We start from the raw sequence: 23,884 nt of genomic DNA, 5'->3' as shown, positions 1-23,884 counted from the left end.
ACCCCATCCAGGTGTGCACAGACCACAAGAACCTGGAGTTCTGGAGAACGGCCAGGGTGCTCAACCAGCGACAGATACGGTGGGCAGAGTTCTTCTCGAACTTCAACTTCTCCATCCACTACATCCCGGGGGAGCAGAATGTCAGGGCGGATGCCCTCTCCCGCAAACCAGAGTACATGGAGCAGGAGTTGCCACCAGCGCCCAGGCACATTTTCCCCCCATCAGCATGGTCCTGCGGAGCAGCAGTGGTGAGCGAGGCAGAACTCACAGCACTGACGGCAGCAGATGAGTTTGCCTCCCGCATCTTCAGAGAGCTGCGAGGGGGGAGGGAGCAGGCTAAAGACTTTGAGGAAAAGAGGGGTTTGCTTTTTTACAGGGGAGCCCTGTACCTGCCCACCAAACAGCTGAGAGGTAAGGTCCTCAAGCAGATGCACGACAACCCAACGGCGGGTCATTTCGGAAGGGACAAAACCACTCACCTAGTCATGAGACACTTCTGGTGGCCAGGGGTGCGGGAGGATGTTCGGGATTATGTAAGGGGATGTGACACCTGCCAGCGAGCAAAGGTGGTCAGAGCGCCACCAGCAGGTTTGCTGGAGCCATTAGCCACACCGCACAGGCCGTGGGAAGTAGTGTCCATGGACTTCATCACAGACCTGCCGTCGTCCAGGGGCAAGACCGCAGTGTTGGTGGTGGTGGACCTCATGTCCAAAATGTGCCACTTTATACCGTGTGCCAGGGCGGTCTCGGCAGAAGAGACGGCCAAACTGTTTGTTGACCACGTATTCAGACTGCATGGATTGCCTTTAAGAGTTATTTCGGATCGTGGCCGCCAATTTGTTTCCAGGTTCTGGCGGCGGCTAATGAACCTCCTGCAGGTGGAGGTCAGTTTGTCTACGGCTCGGCACCCGCAGACCAATGGACAGGCGGAGCGGGTCAACGCCATTCTGCAGCAGTACCTGAGATGTTACGTCAGCCAGAGGCAAACGGACTGGGTAGATCGCCTGCCACTGGCAGAATTTGCCTACAACAATGCGGTGCACGTCTCCACAGGGGTGTCGCCCTTTAAGGCCAACTACGGGCGCGACCTCAGATCTTTCCCGGAGAGGGAGGGGGAGGAGGAGGAAGAGGGCCCACAGGCAGAGGATTGGGCAGAGGACCTGGAGACGGTGCACCAGCAGCTCAGAGAACACTTGGAGAGGGCCAAGGAAGCGTACAAGAAGGGGGCAGATCGCCACAGGCGACCGGGAGAGGTCATCAGGGTGGGGGACAAGGTTTGGTTATCCTCGGAAGGTCTTCCCACCAGGGGGCGATGCAAGAAGTTAGCACCCAGGAGGCTGGGCCCCTTCACGGTCACGCAACAGGTCAACCCGGTAGCCTTCAGGCTAGCACTGCCTGAGGACATGAGAGTGCACCCAGTGTTTCATAGATCGCTGCTGTCGCTGTACAGAGAAAGTACCAGGTTCAGGGACAGCGATCAGCCTCCAGAGGGAGGGGGGGAGACGGGAGACGCCCGACAGCTCAATGAGGCAACTGAGATTTTAGACTCAAGGAGAGGGGTGAGAGGGCTGGAGTACCTGATAGCATGGGAGGACACTCCGCCGTCCCACAATGAGTGGATACCGGCCACGGAAGTACCTGAGGAATTTTTAGTGGAAGAGTTCCACGCCCTGTTCCCCCACAGGCCCAAGCCCTGGCACATGGAAAGGGAGGGAGAGGGGGAGGGGCGGGAGGAAGGGATCGCAGGCAGCAGCTCTCCATGGAGATGGGAAGCGGAATTTGAGGATACGGAAGAAGAGGTGTGGGTTTCACCGAGGTCGACTACGTCAGAGGCAGGAGAAGACTGGCAGAACATTTTTACTCCCACCAGCTCTGACGCCACTGACTTCTTGGGATTCCCGTCTTCTCAGGGGGAAGGAGAAAGATCGCAGGATTGGGGGGAAATTTTTACACCCACAGGCTCGGATGCCACAGACTTCTGGGGGTTTCACTCGTCCCCAGCAAGCAGAGAGCCCCTAGGGAGGGGGGGAGAGGAGCCTGGGAGGGGGGTGGATGTGAGGGACAAGGGATACAGGGAAGTCCCTCCCATCTTAAGTTCCAGCCCATCCCCAAGCGCTGGAGAGAGTAAGGAGAGCTCTGCCTCCAGCGGAGAGTCAGGAAGTGGTGTCCGAGGCTCAGGCAAGGTTGTGGAGCCCATGCCTCAGGTGGGACAGGAAGTTGGACGCACGGGGGGGAGGCCAATCCCCCCAACTCCCGAATTGCGACGCAAACGTAGGGGGAAGAGGTTGGGTCTGCCAAAGCTTTGGTGCTGGAAGAAAACGCGCCAATCGCCATTCAGAGGTTCTGACACCTCACCTTAAGGATGCATTTTTACCGCTCTGAACACTGTAAATAATCCGCACTTAATAAAAGCCTTAAAAGACCATGCTGGAGTCGTTACTCTAGAGTAGCCATATCAGGCCCTCTGACAGTGCTGAAATGCGTGAACTGAAGAATCACAGAGGTGGTTCATGCGGCAATATCTGAATGAGCATTGTGCCATTCCTATGTAGTGCCATTCCTATGTAGAAAAGGCTCATGTTTGACATGTTTTTAAGTTTAGAAAACAGGAAAAAGGGAGGATTGGGGTTGACCTCCACCAAGTTGAGTAGACATATTTACTTTCATAGACCTGATAGTCTTAGCCATTCATTTTAATGGGTCTACTCCAAGTAGGATTAACATTGGCCACAACCCATTATTTTGGTATCCCTATGTTAAGATGTACATACCCCTTGCAGAATAAAGTATCCACATTGCATCAATGTTCTGCTCAGTGCCCTGCATGTGTGCCAACATATGGAATTTCTTCTTTGATGTGCATACAGCAGGTCATATTAGGGTTACTATGCACCAAGGCAAAACTATAGGTTTATTCTTAGTTACTATGTGCAGAGAGATCTTGATGTGTTTCTGGGATATAAAGGTAAAGATTAAGTAAGGACCCCTGACAGGTAAGTCCAGTCACAGATGACTCTGGGACTGTAGAGCTCATCTAGCTTTATAGGCCAAGGGAGCCGGCGTTTGTCCGCAGACAATTTTTCCGGGTCATGTGGCCAGCATGACTAAGCCGCTTTTGGCAAACCAAAGCAGCACACGGAAACGCCGTTTACCTTCCCGCCGGAGCAGTACCTATTTATCTGTACTTGCACTTTGATGTGCTTTCGAACTGCTAGGTTGGCAGGAGCTGGGACCAAACAACGGGAGCTCACCACGTCGTGGGGATTGAAACCACCGACCTTCCAATCGGCAGGCCCAAGAGGCTAAGTGGTTTAGACCACTGTATATCTGGGATATACAGTGCCCCTATTCATCTGGGAAAACATTTGGGCAAACAGAAAATGCTAAAATTCCAAGTGAATGGGTGTTATTTGCTATCACATTTTAACCTGTTCTCCTGGGCGGGGGGGGGGGGGGGGAAGAGACACTAGAAATAACTGATTGAAAGAAACAAATGAAAATGTGAAACTACTGTTTACACTACACACACACACACACACACACACACACACACACACACAATCCAGCAGCTATGAACCATCCACCTCTTCCAGGATTTTGGTATTTTACAGGTGATCTTTTTTTAAAAAATGGGGCAAAAAGTGTTCACCCATTCCAAGGAAGGGCAGTGCTGCTCCAGAAAGCGCTGCCTCACTCTAAATCAGCTTCACTCTAATTCAACTTCATGTTGCTAAGCCATCACTGACCTGGATTACAAGAAGGAAGTGGGGGAGGAAAGCCCTAAGCCTAGGGAAAGCAGCAACAGACTGGGGAAACAACAGCTATGAAGAAGCAAGAGAAAGGTGAATCACAAATTATTTTCACTTTCCAAACTCCAAAGAGGTAATCATTCATCCCAAAATTTAGACGGGCCTTTACGCTGGCCAGACTAAATATGTTACCCTCAGCTGTTCTCGAAGGTAGATACCAAAAAATTCCAATCGAGAACCGGCTTTGCCCCTGTGGATCCGGCTATGTAGAGACTGTGTCACACGTTCTCTCGTCTTGCTCCCTATATAAAGATCTGAGGGATGAGACCATCACGCTGCTCCTATCTGCCATCCCGGGCCGCTCATGTGAAGCCAAATTGTTTTCACTCCTAGCCGACCAGAACAGCTCGATAACAGAGAAGGTTGCCAGATTTATCGAGAGAGCAATGAGCTGCTATTTGAATGACAGCAGTGTAGTCACCCGGATTCCCCGTCTAGGATTTTATAATTATTATTATTATCATTTTATTTATGTTAAATTTTAAGGAATGAGATTATTAACTTATTTTTATTTATTATCCTCTGCTTATTTGGTTACTATTATCTTTCTCCTTGTCCTGACCATCCCCCTGAGGCTATATTCACAATCTTTCAATTGTGGGCTCTACACTTAACCGTCCCGGAACAATCTACCAGAGAGAAGGTCGCCGACAGAGGGACATTGATGAATGATAACCCAGCTTTTACCTGGGGTTTTAATAGGTTTAATAGGTTTTATTGGTAACCATATATGTAATGTATTTCTGTTAGTGTTTGTCCTTTTGATGCTATGGCCTGTCAGCTATGCAAATAAAGTTTGATTTGATCTTTGAAGCAAGCTGAAGCAGCAACAGACTGGGGAAACAATAGCTATGAAGGAGCAAGAGAAAGGTGAATCGCAAATAATTTTCCAAACTCCAAAGAGGTAAACATTTAGCATAGTCAAAGGCTTTTTCCTGCAATACTTTCCCTAGCTCATAAAGCAAGACTATACAGTATATCACTAATGATGGCAATTTCAGAATTGGTATAATATACCCCTGGGTGTCTGTTCTATTCAGAGCAGAGTTGGGTCCTTTATCTGCCTTTTCCTGCCCCCTCCCCAAACTAAGAGGCACAGCTATACGTACTCCTTGGCCAGCTTCTGCTTCTCCACAGAGCTCTCCGGTGGTATATGAACTCCTTGCTTCTCTGAAGACAGGTGTGGGTTCACATTACTGGGTCTCTCTGCGCAGCAAGCTCCCGTGACGCTTCCTTCTGCACAAAACAATTGTCAAAAAGTCCATGAGGAAATGGAGGGATTTTTTTAATTGATTCACAAAACAATCAAGCCGCGGAGCGGAATAGGGAGAACAGCAACATTGGCAGATGATACTGGCGTATAGAGAACAATAAACAAAGAACCCCAAAGAACGTCTGTCAAAACAGCTCCAGAGAAATCTCTCTAAACTGGGTCACTGAGTAAGGGAATACCAGATGAGATGTTAATAAGCAGACACAGTTATACCTACCTCTCGCTACTTATATGCACGGATAGATTCTCAATTGGTTGGAACTGCTCAGGGAAGATTTGGGAAGGTATAAATAATAAATAATGGGAAGCTCACTGGGAATGTTAGACTCAGTGTGTCATGACAATGAATTCCAGTCATAGCCAGCCCCCTCTCCCCAAATCCATATGGCCACATGGGCATTCTGAACTCTAGCATGTGTGCTTTCCCCATCTGTAACTATAATCAGAGAAAACTTTATGCACACCTCCTGGCACAACAACAAAACCGTTTATTGTGAGGACCATGCCTGTACACAAATATCAACACAACAATAATTAAAAATGTTAAAATTCATTACATACTATCCCAACCAAACCTTCATCCCACAAAACAGAAAGAGAAGGAAAACAAGCAATGGGTTAAACAGACGATGAAGGGGTCTTTACTTTATCATCCATAAATCTTTCCCTGGCTTTCATGGCCTTCATCACAAAGACCGCTACCACATGGGTAATTCGTGGGTTAGCATCAACTAACAAAATTTTTACTCTATCTTCAGGATTGATTATAGAGTTGGGTATAGTTTGCAACATCGCGTCTCTAAAGCCCGAGTAGATGGGGCAATAGAGGAGGTAATGTATAAGATCCTCTTTAATTTTCATGAAGCAAGGGCATAAATGGTGTAAAATTGTTGTTGTTGTTGTTGTTGTTGTTGTTGTTGTTGTTGTTGTTGTTGTTGTTGTTGTTGTATAATCATTTATTATTTATACCATGCCCATCTGGCTGGGTTTCCCCAGCAAAGGTAGCAAAAATGAAAAAGAAGAGAAAAGTATCTTAATGCTGCTAATCAAGCCTAGACTGTGTCAAGTATATTCCTTAAGAAAATCTTCAGTTGGGGCGTTTTGTCTATGGGAAAAGAACAGGGAGTATGATGGTGATTTCTTTAATAGAGGGTAACAGAGAAAGTTGTAATGTACATTTTTTTAATGTAACCATTTGATCAATAATCTATAACAGTGTACGTTTTTACCTTTGCAACTTATGTGCCTTCCATTGACTGAATAGCTGCAACAGGGCCGTTCAGAAGAGCCCCCTCTGTGTGCATATCACATGTGTGCACATGAAAGCAGGAAAGTGCCCACCACCTCAGCTTCAATGTTCATGTGTTGAGAAAATGTTGCTGGGAGTGGGTTGCTATGTGCATGTAGCTGCCTATATGCACAGAGAAGTTTTGTGGACAAGTGCCCATCATGGAATGTTCATAAACATTCTGGCTTTGGAAGAGGAAGGATCAGCCACAGGCGCTGAGTAGAGATGGGTGCAGTCATCTGAAAAGGTGGGGGAACGAAGGGATGATAGGCCCATAAATCGGGTTGAGTGAAGAAGTGAGGCAAGAAGGCTCAAAGCAGGAGCTGAAGGTGATAAGAAACCCCATGCAATGCCTAAAGACAAGCAGGCAGGCTGTGTATGCTGCTTTGGAGAATGGGTAAAGGCAGGTGTCCCAAGTGTGATGAATGTGTCTGTAGGGTGTGGGGAACCTGTGGCTCTCTAGATGTTGCTGGAATAGAACTTCCACCCTCCTGACCCTTAGCTGTGCTGGCTGGGGTTGATAGGAGTTTTAATTCAACAACATCTGGAAGTACTAGTTACAGGTAGGTAGCCGTGTTGGTCTGACACAGTCTAAATAAAAATAAAAAATCCTTCCAGTAGCACCTTAAAGACCAACTAAGTTTGTCATAGGTATGAGCTTTCGTGTGCATGCATGAAAGCTCATACCTATGACAAACTTAGTTGGTCTCTAAGGTGCTACTGGAAGGATTTTTTAATTTTTATTTTAACATCTGGAAGGCCATAGATTCCCCAAACCTGCTATTGGGGTAGGGTGCATGGACCATCATTGAGAAAGGTCAATATCCAGAGAGAATCATGTAGTGAGGTCTTCATTTCCAAAATCAGTTCTCTGTGCCATCACACAAACTGTAGCCTCCTGACAATGCAAGAGGCACTGTGATTTGACAAAAGCAGGGGTGGGGGAAGTGTGCACAGGCAACCCCTGTGTGTAGGTACATAGAATCACCTGCATAATGCATACACCTCTATCCCATAATTTACTTATGCAGCTCTATGTATGAAGTGCCATAGGGTGGAGTTATTAAGAGAGCCAGGCTAACTGACTGGGCACCGCAGTTTCTTCCATCTCTTAGGGATGGCAGTTTCATGCCACTGAGTCCAACTCTAAACCTCTTTTGAATCATGCTCTTACAAAACATCAAAAAGGAACTAAAGCTACCATTCTTTTAACCAAAATTTAAGACATCCAAGAGTATTTAGGTTCTTGCAAGGAGAATGAATGTGATAATGCTGGCCCCCTGTAATGGGTTTTGTTTTGGGTGTATTGTCTTTTGCTGCTTCATGTTACTGGGCCAGTTTGTATTAAAAATACGGCTAGCTCAAAAGATTCTTGTTGATGCTGCCTTAGGCGAAATAAAATGTTGAACTCCCCACTACTGTGTCCTATTACAAGACAAGCCACCTAACATTTCCAAGAGTTGACTGGATTTACATCTCTCTCTCTTGTGCTCTCTCTCTCTCTCACACACACACCATCTTTCTAACACAAAACCATTTCTCTATAATGCACCCTCTGGAATTAGAAAAAAAGGTGAGGGACACAATAGATGTATATAAAATTATACACAGCAAGGAGAAAGTTCATAGGCAGATGTTTTTCTCCATTTTTCATAATGCTAGAACTTGGGGACATCCAAAGAAGCTGTATGTTGGAAGATTTAGGTCAGGCAAAATTAAATACTTCTCCCCACAGTGCCTTGTTAAACTATGCAAATCGTTCCCACAAGATACAGGGATGACCACCAACTTTGATGGCTTTAAAAGAGAGCTGGATAAATTCATAGATGAGCAGGCTGTCAATGGCATCTGCTTGGCCCCTCTGAGAACAGAAACCTGGAGCAGATGGGCCATTAGCCTGATCCTGCTGAGCTCCTATGTTCTTACTTGGGGCAAGCAAAAGAAGAACAGTTCTTGTTGAGTCTCCCATCTCTCTCTCTCTCTCTCTCTCATAAAATACTCCAAACATCTCGGGCCTGTTTTGCCTTTTTAATTATTTTTTATTTTGCCCCTAAAGCCAAGTTCATTAGGAACAGCATGGTCAAATGCCTGCCACTTTTTTTTTACTTCCCCCAGTTTACAATTGTGCCTGTGCCCTGGGGTGGCTGGGGGAGATAAAGGTGGCTCTTGGTTGGACAAGGAATGGACAAGGGCAATTTCAGCCCAGCAGCTAAGCCTATGCCAAGGATGTCCTTCCTCCAGAGGTGCAGGCAATGGTCTCTTTCTCCAAGAGAAAGCTGAGGCAAGCACCCAGTGGTGATGCCCCAGGAAGCCCCCTAGCCTGACCACAGTTAGGCTGGCCCTGGCTGAAGTTCCAGTTGTTACGTCTTGAATGACAGCTTCCCATAGCATACTCCTCAAAAGCTGTGAGTTCTCAACCAAGGGGAATAATAAAACATATATTACATGAGCTTAGTGTTGGGGGAGAACCCCACTCACAACCCTCGGTGGGACATGACGCAAGTCTCTAGGGAAGCAGTTTGCTCTTTTTGTCTGCTCCCTGCTGCACTCTGAAGTCCTGTTAATAATGGAAAACAAGAGCAGCCATCTTCCCTCTTCTGTGAAATGTCAAAGGGGAGGCCACGGCTGTTTTGAGCCCATCATCCAGCCACAGCACTTTGCAGGACACGCTCACACTATGAATATTTGACAAGGGGCTTGGACAGAGCTTGTTAGAGAGAACATTCCTGATAAAACATTTATCAAGACAAGGAGTGGATCAAAACACTTCCCTCCAGGAAGGCACACACACACACACACACACACACACACACACACACACACAGAGAGAGAGAGAGAGAGAGGGGGGGGGAGTCAAGTAAAACTCAGCTATCATTTTATTATTATTAAAGGTTTCCTTGGTTTACAAAGATATGTGCAATGTCTCTTATAACATCTTTACAAATCAGTTTCATTTGTTGAGGCATTGGGAAGAAAAGGGGAAAAGAGGTCGATGAGGGGTGGGGGGTGGGGTCGGGTGACGATGCTTCTATTTTGCTTCATATGTGTGTGGGATTTTGTCGAACTACAGCCGCTAGAGGCCACTATTTGATCTCCTTATTAGAAAAAGGATTTTTTTGGCAAGACTTTGCATTCAGGTTGCCTGCTGCAGTTTGGGGGAGAAGAGTGCCCTGCGACATGCACAGGTTATTAACATGATCTGCAGCAGCACCGTGTTAATGCACAGCTTGCATTCACATAGGCTGTCATGGAACAATCATATTATATGGACCGATCATTACATGGACCAATTAAAAAACAACAACAGATTCCAGACTGGTGCTATGCAGATAAGGTAAAGGGTAAAGGTAAAGGGATCCCTGACCATTAGGTCCAGTCGTGACCGACTCTGGGGTTGCAGCGCTCATCTCGCGTTATTGGCCGAGGGAGCCGGCGTACAGCTTCCAGGTCATGTGGCCAGCATGACAAAGCCGCTTCTGGTGAACCAGAGCAGCGCACGGAAACACCGTTTACCTTCCTGCTGTAGCTGTACCTATTTATCTACTTGCACTTTGACGTGCTTTCGAACAGCTAGGTTGGCAGGAGCTGGGACCGAGCAGCGGGAGCTCACCCCGTTGTGGGGATTCAAACCGCCAACCTTCTGATCGGCAAGCCCTAGGCTCTGTGGTTTAACCCACAACGCCACCTGCGTCACAAATCAGAAAAGACCCCTATGCCCCCATTGAGTTCTATGGGATAAAATGTAGGGTTGCCATATGTCCTCTTTTTCCAGGACATGCCCTCTTTTTCATAGGTAAAATGAGTGTCTTCATAGTTATCCATAGTTAAAAGTAGAAGTTGGAAAATGCGTCCTCTTTTTTGCTCTTCAAAATATGGCAACCCTCAAATAAAGCATTAAATGTAGGCTAACCTTCATCAGGGACCCAGGTGGCGCTGTGGTTAAACCACTGAGCCTAGGGCTTGCTGATCAGAAGGTCGGCGGTTCGAATCCCTGTGACGGGGTGAGCTCCTGTTGCTTGGTCCCAGCTCCTGCCAACCTAGCAGTTCGAAAGCATGTCAAAATGCAAGTAGATAAATAGGTACCGCTACAGCAGGAAGGTAAACGGTGTTTCCGTGTGCTGCTCTGGTTTACCAGAAGCGGCTTTGTCATGCTGGCCACATGACCTGGAAGCTATACGCCAGCTCCCTCGGCCAATAATGCGAGATGAGCGCGCAACCCCAGAGTCGGTCACGACTGGACCTAATGGTCAGGGGTCCCTTTACCTTTACCTAACCTTCATCAACCTGATGCCCTCCAGATGTTTTGGACGACAACTCCCTTCACCCATGCTAGCTAGGAAAAGTGGGCGATGCCTCTAGTTGACTGAAACATACTCACGTTCCTCCGGGCCAGTGGGCTCCCCCTGCTGAATGCCCAGCTGAGCATGAGCTTGGGCCAAAGGGCAACTCCCAGGACTGTGGCCGGGTTCTGAGTTGGCATGAGGGCAGCAGCCTGGACTGTGTGGCTCCTGGCTCCCAGTGCTGACATCCTCCTCGTCCGCCTGCTGCTTGCAGAGATGGTGCTCAACCATCAGCTGGAGCTCTGAAAGGGGGAGGAAGAGAACCTCGTGAAAAACATGGAATTTAAAGGGTCTGCAAAAGATAAAGTGGTTCAATGGAAAATTCATGAGGAAAGATTGCAGGAGGAGGAGGGGCGACTAGACGCATTTAGTCAGACAGAAAGGAGAAAACTGTAGATGGGAAAAACACAAAGACAACTTAGAACCCATCCACACGTACAGAAGAATCACACAAGATGCATTTCTGGGCACTTTAGAATGTTCAACTGCAAATGGGAGTGTGAAAAATAACTAAATGAGGTTGGCAACTGTTCTACATGCAGGAATCCACCTTAAATTGGTACAGACCCACCTTGGGGGGGGGGGAAGGTGTGGGTCTTCCATGGGTGTAGATCACCTCTTTAAGAGTTGGACATTCTGGAGCAATGCCAGGAATGAGCATTTGTAAAAATAGGTTGGGAGAAGCATCTGCCTGGGGCTGTTTACGTGCAAATGGGCTTAAGACCAGTTGCGGGGAACAGAATGGTTTGGATGACCTTTGAAGGTACCTTCCAGCCATATAATTGGAGGATGCTTGTTTAAAAATAAATCCTAATCTCTTTTAAACGACCATGTCATTAATCACAGGGTGTCATTTCTGGGATACTGCCAAGCAAGGGACATAGAAGTGTGTCTGTGTGTGCGCATGTGCGTGCACACCTTTGGAAAAAACAGCCGTTCCATCTGTGGGCCTTCAATGCTTTTAGCAAGCCCTGGTCAATAGACAGCCAGGGGAAAAAACCTGTGCTAGCTACTGACCCTGCCATTGCCTCACAAAGAGAAGGGGGAAACACTGCGGGAGTGAAACATGCTGCCATTTGAAGGAGCTGTGGCTGTAAGCCCCAGTGCTCTCCCCCATCTCCAAGCTGATGGAATGGAAGACGCAAGGGTTTAGCCCAGGCGTCCCCAGACTACGGTCCGCGGGCCAGATGCGGCCCAATTGGCCTCCCAATCCGGCCCGCGACGACCCCTGCCACCCGCTGCCGCCGCCCGCTCTTATGGCGCGCAGTTCCAGATCGGAAAAAAGTGCCGAAAATCATTTGTGCGCATGCGTATGGGCCTCTCCCGACCCAGAAGAGGTCATTTCCGGTTCACTTCCGGGTTGGGGGAGGCCCTTACGCATGCGCACAAACGATTTTCGGCGATTTTTCCGACCTAGAAGAGTGCCACCGCGCCAGTAAGTGTGTGTGTGCATGCGCATGGGCATGCACTCCCCTGCCCTCCGGCACCCTGCGCGCGCACTCCCCTACCCTCCGGCCCGCCGCGGGATTGGCGCGGTGGGCACCGGCCCAAAGCCGGGTAAGTCTGGGGACCCCTGGTTTAGCCTATTCTGCACAGAACCTCACTGACAGAACTCTTGATCTTATCTAGAGTGCAGAAAGACATTGTGCCAAGCCTTTCAGAGGGCGGGAAAGCAGCGCGAGAGCTTGTTGCTTTCAAAACACGCCAATATCAGGACAAAGTTAAGAAAAACATCCATTCCTTCCCAGAGTGAAGCAACACACTCATGCTGGGTAGCGGCAAGGACCATTAAGGAGCCTTCACTTGGAGTCAACTAGTCCCTAAACTGGAGCCACTGTTACCTTTCATGGTGGGGGTGGTGCGAGAAACCTTCTTCCTCTGCCTTGGAGACATCGACATTCCTGGCTGTAAAGAAAGGTGGGGGTGGGGGAGAGGTGAAAATACCTGATGAGCCCCTAGGTAGAAAACTCTGGAACAAAACTTTAGCTATGCCCTGAATCTGGATCCTGCCAGCTCAGGAATGGAACAGAAGATGCTCAGTGAGAACAAGGCCTCTCAAAATGCAGCCTCTCCTCTCTGGAGAAAAAGTGCCACTGGCCTGGTGGGCAGGTGCCTTTAGTCTACATAGCAACAACCTGCCAGAAGAAGTCCCTCCCCACCTGCAGCCCCTCCCTTCAAGATCCAAACCAGAAAGTGTGCCTGATTTGTCCACTCCCATGGAGGCATGATGTGGCAAGTGCCACCAGCTTCTCATTCCTCCCTTGCCTTGAGGAGCTGGGTGACAACTAGAAATTCAGCAGCTGAAGGGCTCCCATTCACTGCAGTCTCATGTCAGGAAAACCATCACCTGTTGACTTTCTACTCACTATGGGGCTCTTAAAGCAGGGGTGAGCAGCCTCGGGGCACATGGGCCAAATTACCATGCCTCCCCATTTGGTCTGTGAGACGGTTCTGTGGAGGCCCATCTTATACCTGACATCATTTATGGCATCAGGTGTGAGGTGGTTAAGGGTGGGGCTTCAAAGGAACATTTGGGAACTTAAGGTGCATTCTGCATTACTCCTTTGATGGTATAAGGTGAGCCCCCAAATGCCCATCAGCTGACAATAGGAGGTGGAAGCTGCTGGTGAACCTCTCTAAGTTTGGAGAAGAACTTGCCATATTAGGAAATATTTCAAGGCCAGAATTTTCCCCCTGGCTAGATTAAAATCCAAACCAGATAAGAAGTGTTAGCTCCCCCCTACCCATCCACACCAGATCTTGCTGCCAGCACCATCGCGACACTCTCCTTCAAGCACATTGTCCCTGGCACTGCTTCTTAAGTCAAGGAAGAGGAGGAGCAGCGGCAAAGGCTGCCTCTGCCCTCCTACCATGAGGCCAGTAGCTCTTCTGAGGACTTACTGTATATTCCTGCGTATAAGACTACTTTTTAACCCAGGAAAATCTTCTCAAAAGTCGGGGGTCGTCTTATATGCCGGGTTGTATTTCTTATACAGCGAGTATATCCCAAACTCTATATTTTAACTGGAAAGGTTGGGGGTCGTCTTATACGCCCAGTCGTCTTATATGCTGGAATATACGGTATATGATTAGCAACTGAAATGAAAGGGTGTGCATTAGGTGGTGGAGCTGGTGATGATGGCAAGACTTTTGGTGAGGATCAGCAGGCACCCTTCCAAGCACTTGGATTGGCTTAGAAAGATACAGTAATATTCTTTCTTTCTCACTCCCCAAATTAATGTTAAATAAAGACCACTTTACTATACGATCAAGCAATGAAGCCTTTCCCTGGACTAGGTGCATGGTGGGAGAAGGTTGCCTTTGCCAATGCTTGCCAACAAACAACCCCCATCCTCTTCAAATAGAAATCTATAGCAAAACCAGGGTTTTGCTATAACCTTTTCACTGACATTTCATTTTTCTATGTGCATGGAGAATTTTCATTGGGGGTGCCTTAAAACTGTATCTGCAGCTTGAAATGGTACTACCCAGGACATACTTTTGCACCCAATTTTGCTGGATAAATGAAACTGGACTTCAGTTCCTCATCCCTTGGAAAAAGCTATACATACATACATACCTTTAAAAGAGGGTTGGGGAGCCGGTCTTCATCAATTTCTGGGAGAGAAGGATTTGTACATGTGGAGAGGAGACACAAGGGAGGGAAAAAAGAGCAATACGTTAATAAAGAAGCAGACAGAATCATGCCATGATGAAGGGGGTATAATTTTGGCAAGTCAGGGAGAGTCACCAAATCAGTCAAGAGATAAATAGGTGCAAGTAACACCCTCAGCTGTCCCCCCCCCCCGGAAATCATGCACAAAGAGAACTGTAATGTGCAAATAAAGCTATCCACAGATGCAGCTTCAGGTTTAGTTCATGATCCTGCAGCTGAACAATGTGCCATTTCAGTCGCAGGTATTGCTGCTGAGAAGCTGTGGCTTCATCGGACAGGACATGTGCCATATGGTCACATCTGCATCATACATTTAAAAAACACTGCTTATCCTCAAGAATCCTGGGAACTGTAGTGTAATGGTGCTGGGGACTATAGCTCTGTGAGGGGCAAGCTACAATTCCCAGGATTATTTGGGGGAAGGATAGCATGGATGAGAAAACTCCCAGGGATTCTCAGAGTGTATTGAGTGGAGTTCTTCCGTAATGTTGTTATAATGTGGTGGTGGCTCATTAAACTTTTGGAATGTTTCATTTTAAGGATTCAATTGCTTCTCATTCAATTCAGTTCAATTTATTGTGTTTCTGTGGTTCTCCTTGTTGTAGTACTTTTTGGGGATTATGGTTATCTGTGGCTCAAGGTGCTGATTGAGGCGCAGGACCACAGGCCTTTGCAGAGCTTTGCAACTCGCTTCAGGGGCCCAATGGGTCTGAGAATGCCTAGTCGGAGAAATGTAAAAGAATAACTGATGAATGTGCAAACCAGCAATTAGGACTGACTGAGCATTGCTTTTGACTTTTGACCAAAAAGTAAAAAATAAAATAAAATCAATACAGAAAATATTTCCCTCATTGGACCCAAAGAGGCATTTCCTGCCATCTCATCCGCTAATCAGTTTTACCCAGGACAGGAGGGAGGTGGGAAAAGACATATGAATACTAGATCTGAACATCACAAATCTGAACATCAGACCTGGCCCAGGAGTGGAGCTGCAGCCAGGCACACATGTAGCCCAGCTGAGGAGAGAGCCAGCCCTGCTGAGGAGAGAGCCAGCCTGGTGTAGTGGTTAAGAGCAGTAGACTTGTAATCTGGGGAACCGGGTTCGTGTCTCCACTCATCCACATGCAGCTGCTAGTCACACTTCTCTGAAGTCTCTCAGCCCCACTCACCTCACAGAGTGTTTGTTGTGGGGGAGGAGGGGAAAGGAGATTGTTAGCTGCTTTGAGACTCCTTTGATTAGTGATGAAGCAGGATATCAAATCCAAACTCCTCCTCCTCCTCCTCCTCCTCCTCCTCCTCCTCCTCCTCCTCCTCCTCCTCCTCCTCCTCCTCCTCCTCCTTCTTCTTCTTCTTCTTCTTCTTCTTCTTCTTCTTCTTCTTCTTCTTCTTCTTCTTCTTCTTCTTCTTCTTCTTCTTCTTCTTCTCTCCTGCACTCCACCCCCTGGTCAGGCTTGACCCGGGAGTGGAGCTACTGCAGCTGGGAGCAAGGAAAGTGGCCTGGCAGCTCCCTCACCCACCAAAGCCAAGCTCCAATGAGGGAGCCTATCATGGGGGCGCCTAGTTGTGCCCCCTTCCCAAAATGCAACCGGGCCATGCACCCCTCAGCCCCCCACTCTAAGCCACTGTGGGTGACAAATGGGTGGGGTCCCTCCTCCAGCTATGAGATAGTGATAAGAACAAAAGTCAGAGTTCAGAGTTTAGCCTTGTGTGATGTGAGGGAGAGGAAAAAGCAGCAAGCAGACATGGCTGATTTCTGCTTGAATCCATGGTTGCAGCTATCAAAGAAACAATACCCCTTTGGGGTGCTGATGCTGGGAACCCCTCCATTGCAGGCTCAGTTTGTATATATGCATAAATAAGCCATATATCATAAAGACACCACAGTCTCTGCCATGCCTCATTCCCAAAAGGAAACACGAACCCTGGGTAAGTGGCTGGAACCCCTGGAATCTTGCACCGCTTGGAGATAGTGTTGGTGCACAACAATGTGTTAAGAATAAGGGCAGTATTTCCCGAGAGCCGCTTCATTTACCCTCCATGACTTCAGCATTATGGGTGTGTTCAGGAAGCATCTTCCCCTTCCAAAGCATGACTTTTGCTAAATAGAAAGCTAAATACGCAAACATTTGACACAGCCTCTAATATTTCACACACCACACAGGGTACCTAATTTGGAGCGGCTCTGTCACCCAGGAAACATAAGAGGGTGTTGTCATGGGAACTAGAATACTGCTGGACTACCAGGCTCCCCTTCTGTAACTCCAGCAGACCAGAAACCATTCCGGCAGGATCCCAGAAACTCACAGCTCCAAGGTGCTTCTTTAACTCCAACATGCTACTAGACACCAAGCGGGATTAAACAGATTGTATGGGAATGGGACTTAACCCAAAAAGAGTCTGTGAGATGGCACGACCCATTTAGCAATGATCTGAACTGTGCAGCTTTTTCTTTTTTAAAGTCAGCTACAAATACACCTTTTGTGGGATATACAGGTTTAGGAATAATCATGGAGAAAAATGTGTTTTATAAAAACTGTCTCTATGGTTTTGAGTGACGAGAACCACTACAACATCTGAAGATGCTGCACAACTGCCGTGTTAAACAAACCTGTCCAGAAGCAATATAGAGAATGTCATGAATGGACACTTAAAAGAATTAAAGAATTGTGAGTGCATTAATTGTACCTTCCCCCACTTTTTTGAGGCAGGGTGGGGGTGGAGATTAGGCTCAAAATCCTGGTGCATGAGGGATGGTTAACCCTTTCTCATGTAGTGCAGCTGCCGTGAAAAAGAGCCCACTCCCAGAGAGGGAGGGCAGTGCCAGATTTATGGGCAACATAAAGCAAACAACAGGTTAGGGCTTCAGAGTATGAATGACCTCTAAATATGAAGGTTTGCATTCAGCTAAATTTTACTCAAAGTAGACCTTTTGAAATTAATAGCCCTAACTTAAGTCATGTTCATTAATTTCAGTGGGTCTATGCCGAGTAAAACTTACACTAAGTTTTACTGAATTTGAAGTCTTACATAATTGTTTTTTTAAAAAAAATATATATATTAAAGGAAACTGGGGGAAAAGACTCTAAAACAGACACAATTGTTCTGATAGGACCAAAAATATATACCAAAAATAGCATTGATTTTAGCACCACTATGGACCTCTTAAGGTGGCGACCCAGGTGGTGCTGTGGTTAAACCACTGAGCCTAGGGCTTGCTGATCAGAAGGTCGCCGGTTCGAATCCCTGTGACGGGGTGAGCTCCCGTTGCTTGGTCCCAGCTCCTGCCAACCTAGCAGTTTGAAAGCACGTCAAAAATGCAAGTTGATAAATAGGAACCGCTACAGCGGGAAGGTAAATGGTGTTTCCATGTGCTGCTCTGGTTTGCCAGAAGCGGCTTTGTCATGCTGGCCACATGACCTGGAAGCTATACGCCGGCTCCCTCGGCCAATAATGCGAGATGAGCGCGCAACCCCAGAGTCGGTCACGACTGGACCTAATGGTCAGGGGTCCCTTTACCTTTACCTTTATGGACCTCTTAAACTCCACATGGCCTGGGGCCTCACTGCATCTTAATCCAGTGCTGACAACAGGGAAGGATTTGGTCTTTCACATATCAGTGGCACCTTGTGGCCAAAATTCAGCGCCTCCACCCCTCACCTTCCATTCTGCTCAATTCACTATGTCTTGGTTGCAACGGCGGCAGCACCCCCTAGGTGTGGGGCCCTAAATCCACCTCTGCTGCAAGGAGGGAAGCTATCCCTGCCCCTGGCCATGCAGAAGGCCAGCTTCTATTGGCACCAGAAGAGTATGGACTAGTGGTGTGGGGCAGGAAGGTGAAAGGCTTCTGCAGTGGGACCAGTCTTGGCTATCTGGACAGTCCATGTCTTTCCTCCACCCCACCCCCTACCTGTCCACTCGGGCTGAAGACAGATGTGGCATTTAAAGGGGAAATCTACTGGCTAATGACTCCCTGCTTCCTGGTGAAGAAATAAGTATGCATTTATACTGGCAAGGAACTTCCAAAGCATCTCTGCTGCATTACAAATGCTACATCCCACCTTCAGCCAAAAAGACCCAACCCTGGAAGCCAGAGATCCTATGTTTAGCCTTCAGAATTGCTCCTTCGGAAACAGAACCTCTGTTTCTACATCCCCTCCATCTGAGATCTGACTTCATATTATGCTACCGGAGGGGGCTCAGCACAGCATTCAATATTGATGTGCACTGTAGCGGCAACTCCGTACAGCGGCACACTCTCCCCCCCCCTCCCCATTTAACAAACACATTTTCTTCTTTTCTGCTGCTGTGGCTGTTGGGTCTCAGAGGAAGGGATGGTTTTGGAATTCGCAAAGAGGAGCATGTAATTTCTTGGCTTTCAGATTATCTCTGCTCCATTTGAAGATCAAACACAGGTGCCTCCTGGCAGAAGGGGGGGGGTGCTGGTTTATGTCAGGAGAGGGAGTTGAAGAAACACTGTGTGGAAACCGTAATCAGAGCATGATACAGGCGCATGTGTTGTGTGCTTGCAAGACTGCAGCATTTTTTCCCCTCTCTCTCTCCTTGGCAATCTGCTTTGTGTGGTAGAAAGAATACTTGCGTTTTAGATGTAATAGATAGTAACACAGAGCAAGTTTAATCTACCGGTAGTTTGCATTTGCAACTCCCATAAAAAGGCAGAGAAAGCCTTTTTTGGCCTCATTCAACCCCAGCATTTTTTTTGTTCTTAAATGAGCATTCCTGGCAGGGAGGAAAATTCAGTCTAGCCCAGGATGATTGGCACTCACAGTCATATGATAACCTTGCAATCAAGGGTGTTTTTAGAAGAAGAAAAGGCACTACCACACAAGTCCTACAGCAGGGATGAAGGACCTGGTGTCCTCCAGATGTGTCTGGACTACAAACCCCATCACCCTGCCCCCTTACCACTGTCCATGTTGACTGGGACTGATGGGAGTTTGAGGGCCACAAGTTCCCCATTCCTTCTCTACAGGAAGCATGCATAAACTAGCTTTTCCTTGCATTCCTGCGAACATAAGACCATTGAGACATCTGATGGGCAGCTTGTTCAAACAAGCATAAGCAAATCACTTTTCCCTTAACTTTGAAAATGAACTTGGTACGCTGGGTTTGGCTTCCCACAAAGCAGGGCTGGCTCCAGGTGGTAGGAGAAATTATGGTGAACAAGTCCAATATTTTCTGAACAGCCCTCCCACTCCCATCCGCCCCAGTCAGCGTGGCCAATGGTCAGAGATGATGGGTGTCATAGTCCAGTAACGTCTGGAGATCCATGGATGCCCCCCCCCCCGGCTGTATAGAAAGATAGGCACATCAGTGGCACAAATCACCTCGTTCCAGGGTGCTGGAAGGGCTGGGAAAAGGCCAGTTAGCCTGAATGTATGATTGAAGGCATAGCCATCTAAGTCAGGGGTGGCCAGAAGGTAGTTCTGGATCTACTGGCTGATATCTTTGTGATCCGAAGTAGACAGACATGGCTCTCTGAATGCCAGTTGTTTAACAGTGGCAGCAGCAAAATGTAAACTTCCCACTGCCATCATAAAAGGAGATTGTGGTGCTGAAATGAAAAAAGTTAGGCTGGGGAGTTATCCAGGACTGGTGGGGTGGGGGGACAGTATAGCAGAGGTAGTCCACCCACCCTAAGCTTTTAATTCATTCTTGCCACTTTCCATCTCTCCAAGGAGGATATTTTCTCCTGGCTGATGAAGCGTGATTCACAACTGCTGAGGCTTATCCCTTTCATGCTAAGAGATGGAGCATAGAACCAGTGGCGGAGCTTCATGCCCCGGCACCGGGGGGGTGGGGGTGGAGAGCAGGCAGGGGCGGGGCTGGTGTGCATCCTGGGGGCGGGGCACACCGCCTACAGGGGCATGGTGCCCAGTGCAGGGGTGGGGCAGCTGCGACGGCACCCTGTCGGGATCGCGCTGCCAGGGGCGGTGTGCTCCCCCCGCACTCCTCTTCCTCCGTCAGTGCATAAAACCTTCCTTACTGAGGGATATATTCAGAACCCTTCCCTCCATTGTGTTTCTAAAAGAGTATCATAGCTGCAAAGCAGTGAGTGAAGGCGACTGAGCAATTACCAGCAGAATAAAGTGGGTTCACCTATCAGCTCCAGGGAGCTGCTTAGCCTGAGATAAAAGAGCTTTAATTTATGCTGCTAAATCATTCACACCACACACACACACACACACACACACACACACACACACACACACACACACGGGAACCCTCCTTGATGCAATAGCATGCAAATGTTCATAACATCCTACCCCCACCCACTCCAGTAGAGTGGGAAGGCAGCTAAGGTCATGCCTGCCCAGGGTGTGTTGATTACTTTCCTGATTTGTGATGCAAATGAGTATTGCATTATCAGCCGCCCCATTTCCTAAGATGGGGTGGGGAACCTTTTTCAGCCAGAGGGCACCCAGTGTGCTTTTACCTTTGCACAGTGGGCTAGTTTCTATACACATGGTGGTATTCAACAAACATTTGCAATAGGCAGCTCTGCTATGAGACCCTTGAGGGTCTCAGTCGGAACACACAAAATCCATCTCCCTGGTACTCTAATAGGAAGACGACAGAAGTCATTCTGACGCTGGGGTCCTCAAACTTTTTAAACAGGGCCAGTTCACTGTTCCTCTCAGACACTGTTGGGGGGCAGACTATATTTTGAAAAAAAATTGAATAAATTTTGTTGAATTTCTATCTGTCATGTAGCTGCAAAATGCCTATAACAATCATAGATGCGAACTATTTTCCCTAGGAAAATATGCATTTCCTATGCATTTTGCTCCATGGCAGGTGGAAAACTAAGAGATCCCCCCCCCCCAGGTATGAATGAAGAATACAGTTAGTAGGCTTCTGCCTGTCATGCACTGTTAAATATACAGGCGCTCAACCCAACTAGGAAAAGCAATAATGTATCTCAAACAATTAAAGGTAAAAGGTTAAAGGACTCCTGGACGGTTAAGTCCAGTCAAAGGCGACTATGGAGTTGCGGCACTCATCTCACTTTCAGGTCAAGGGAGCCGGTGTTTGTCCACAGACAGCTTTCCGGGTCATGTGGCCAGCATGACTAAGCTGCCTCTGGCGCAACGGGACACCATGATGAAAACCAGAGTGCACGGAAACACCGTTTACCTTCCTGCTGCAAAGGTACCTATTTATTTACTTGCACTGGTGTGCTTTCAACTGCTAGGTTGGCAGGAACTGGCAAGTAGAGTGGGGAGGCAGGAATTGGGGGGGGGGGAGAGAGAATAAGCCTGTTGTGACTTATGCCCATCATACTGTATAAACAATTTCCCCTCCTAGCACAGCTCCTGTGCATTTTAACACCAGTATGTAAGACAGAAATCTGATAGCTGGACTTTGTTTAATCGGGTGGTAGAAATCACCACCAGTTGCATTTTATCCAGGTTGTGCACCTGTTTAATACAGTATCATATAAGCAGAGTTCCTGTGCAAGCTTCCTCCCTCTTCGGGAGGATGGAAGGTTGGACCTATGGCAGCTATATGTCTGCTCAATACAATACATGCAACATTAATTGCCCTGTAACATGGCTCTCTGGGCAATGTAACAAGAAATGTTTAAACACGAAAAATGAACTGCCTACTATAGAAGAATGGCAAATGAAGATGATGGACTTCATGGAACTCGCGGAACTGACAGGAAGACTCCGGGACCAAGCAGATGAGATGATGGAGGAAGATTGGAAGAAATTCAAAGTATATTTAGGGAAATATTTTAGAACATAAAAGACTGAGTATCTATGGGAATATTTTGTTGTTAAGGCATTAGGGAAGAAAGAGATGGGAGGAAAAAAGATAAATGAATTAAATTTTAAGGACTGAGGTAAAATTGGAAGGAATAACAATATGATGATTAATATTTGAAGCAGTGAATAAGAAACTGCTAAAGATGATTGGAAATGGAAAACCAGTTAGAAGGGATCTGGGGAAGTACAAGAAACAATGGTTGTAAAAGTTGAATTAAGTTGATATTTGTTTGAATGTATTTTTATTTTCATGTTTTTTTCTGTATTGTATTTTTTCTTGTTATTTGTTCTTTTTTATTTTTCTTTTAACATCTGTTTTATGTCTTATGTGCTATTTGATGTTGATGTATATATAAACCAATAAAATTATTATTTTTTAAAAAAGAAATGTTTAAACACAACTTGCAAAATGTTAAAAAGACCAAAAACACCACCACCACAAAAAAACACCACCCTGATTATGGTCCAAACATACCACAGCTACGAAGATCCAAAACATCACAGACTATTACATATACTGTATTTTTCCATGCAGAAGACTAGGTTATCCTAAAAAATAATGTCCAAAATTTGGGGGCATCTTATACACAGATAGATCTTTCCCTCATTTTCTTAAATCATTTTCTTAAATCTTATACATGGGGGCGTCTTATAGATGGAAAAATACGGTATAATGCAGGGTATATATATCTACCCTGGGCTCCTTGGGGAGGAAAGACAGGATATAAATCCAAATAAACACACAGAGAGAGAGAGCAACTCATCTAGTCCTCCGGAAAGCCAAAATAATCTCATAAGCACTAAGAACATAAGAATTGTGTCCAGTCATGGCTGCCCATAGGCAGAAATCCAGCAGGCGAGGAGATTTGTCTCCCCTCATCACAGAGAGGAGCGAAAAGGCTACATCTGGCAAATTTCTACCTGTCCTGCTCCTTTGAGGAGCCCTGTCAGGAAATAGCACCAGCAGCAGCTCCATGGGGGCTTCCCTAAACAGGGCTGCCTTCAGATGTCCTCTAAAAGTCTGGCAGTTGTTTTTCTCTTTGACATCTGGTGGGAGGGCTTTCCACAGGGTGGGTGCCACTACCGAGAAGGTCCTCTGCCTGGTTCCCTGTAACTTGGCTTCTCGCAGCGAGGGAACTACCAGAAGGCCCTCGGCACTGGACCTCAGTGTCCAGGCAGAACAATGGGGGTGGAGAGGCTCCTGCAGGTATACTGTCTGGAGGCGGTTGGAGGATGGATGGCGGCTAACAGGTTGAGGTTGAATCCTGACAAGACAGAAGTACTGTTTGTGGGGTATAGGAGGCGGGCAGGTGTGGAGGACTCTCTGGTCCTGAATGGGATAACTGTGCCCCTGAAGGACCAGGTGTGCAGCCTGGGAGTCATTTTGGACTCACAGCTGTCCATGGAGGCGCAGGTCAATTCTGTGTCCAGGGCAGCTGTCTACCAGCTCCATCTAGTTAGTACGCAGGCTGAGACCCTACCTGCCCGCAGACTGTCTTGCCAGAGTGGTGCATGCTCTGGTTATCTCCCGCTTGGACTACTGCAATGCGCTCTACGTGGGGCTACCTTTGAAGGTGACCCGGAAACTACAATTAATCCAGAATGCGGCAGCTAGACTGGTGACTGGGAGCGGCTGCTGGGACCACATAACACCGGTCCTGAGAGACCTACATTGGCTCCCAGTACATTTCTGAGCACAATTCAAAGT

The 23,884-nt window shown here is 47.3% G+C and overlaps 1 protein-coding gene across 1 annotated transcript in view; it reads right to left on the bottom strand.

Moving 5' to 3' along the window:
• The window catches only part of PPP1R1A (protein phosphatase 1 regulatory inhibitor subunit 1A), an 84,156-nt gene that overhangs the window by 7,364 nt on the left and 52,908 nt on the right, over positions 1 to 23,884 (bottom strand). The window contains exons 3-6 of the mRNA XM_035101365.2: positions 14,291 to 14,328; positions 12,552 to 12,615; positions 10,749 to 10,952; positions 4,919 to 5,045 (exon numbers count right to left, since the gene is read on the bottom strand). Coding sequence (XP_034957256.1) covers positions 4,919 to 5,045; positions 10,749 to 10,952; positions 12,552 to 12,615; positions 14,291 to 14,328 — 433 coding nt within the window. The remainder of the gene's footprint in view (positions 1 to 4,918; positions 5,046 to 10,748; positions 10,953 to 12,551; positions 12,616 to 14,290; positions 14,329 to 23,884) is intronic.

The sequence above is a fragment of the Zootoca vivipara genome, chromosome 2, assembly GCF_963506605.1.
Source record: "Zootoca vivipara chromosome 2, rZooViv1.1, whole genome shotgun sequence".
Lineage (NCBI taxonomy): Eukaryota > Metazoa > Chordata > Lepidosauria > Squamata > Lacertidae > Zootoca > Zootoca vivipara.
This window is presented reverse-complemented; position numbering and strand designations above follow the sequence as displayed.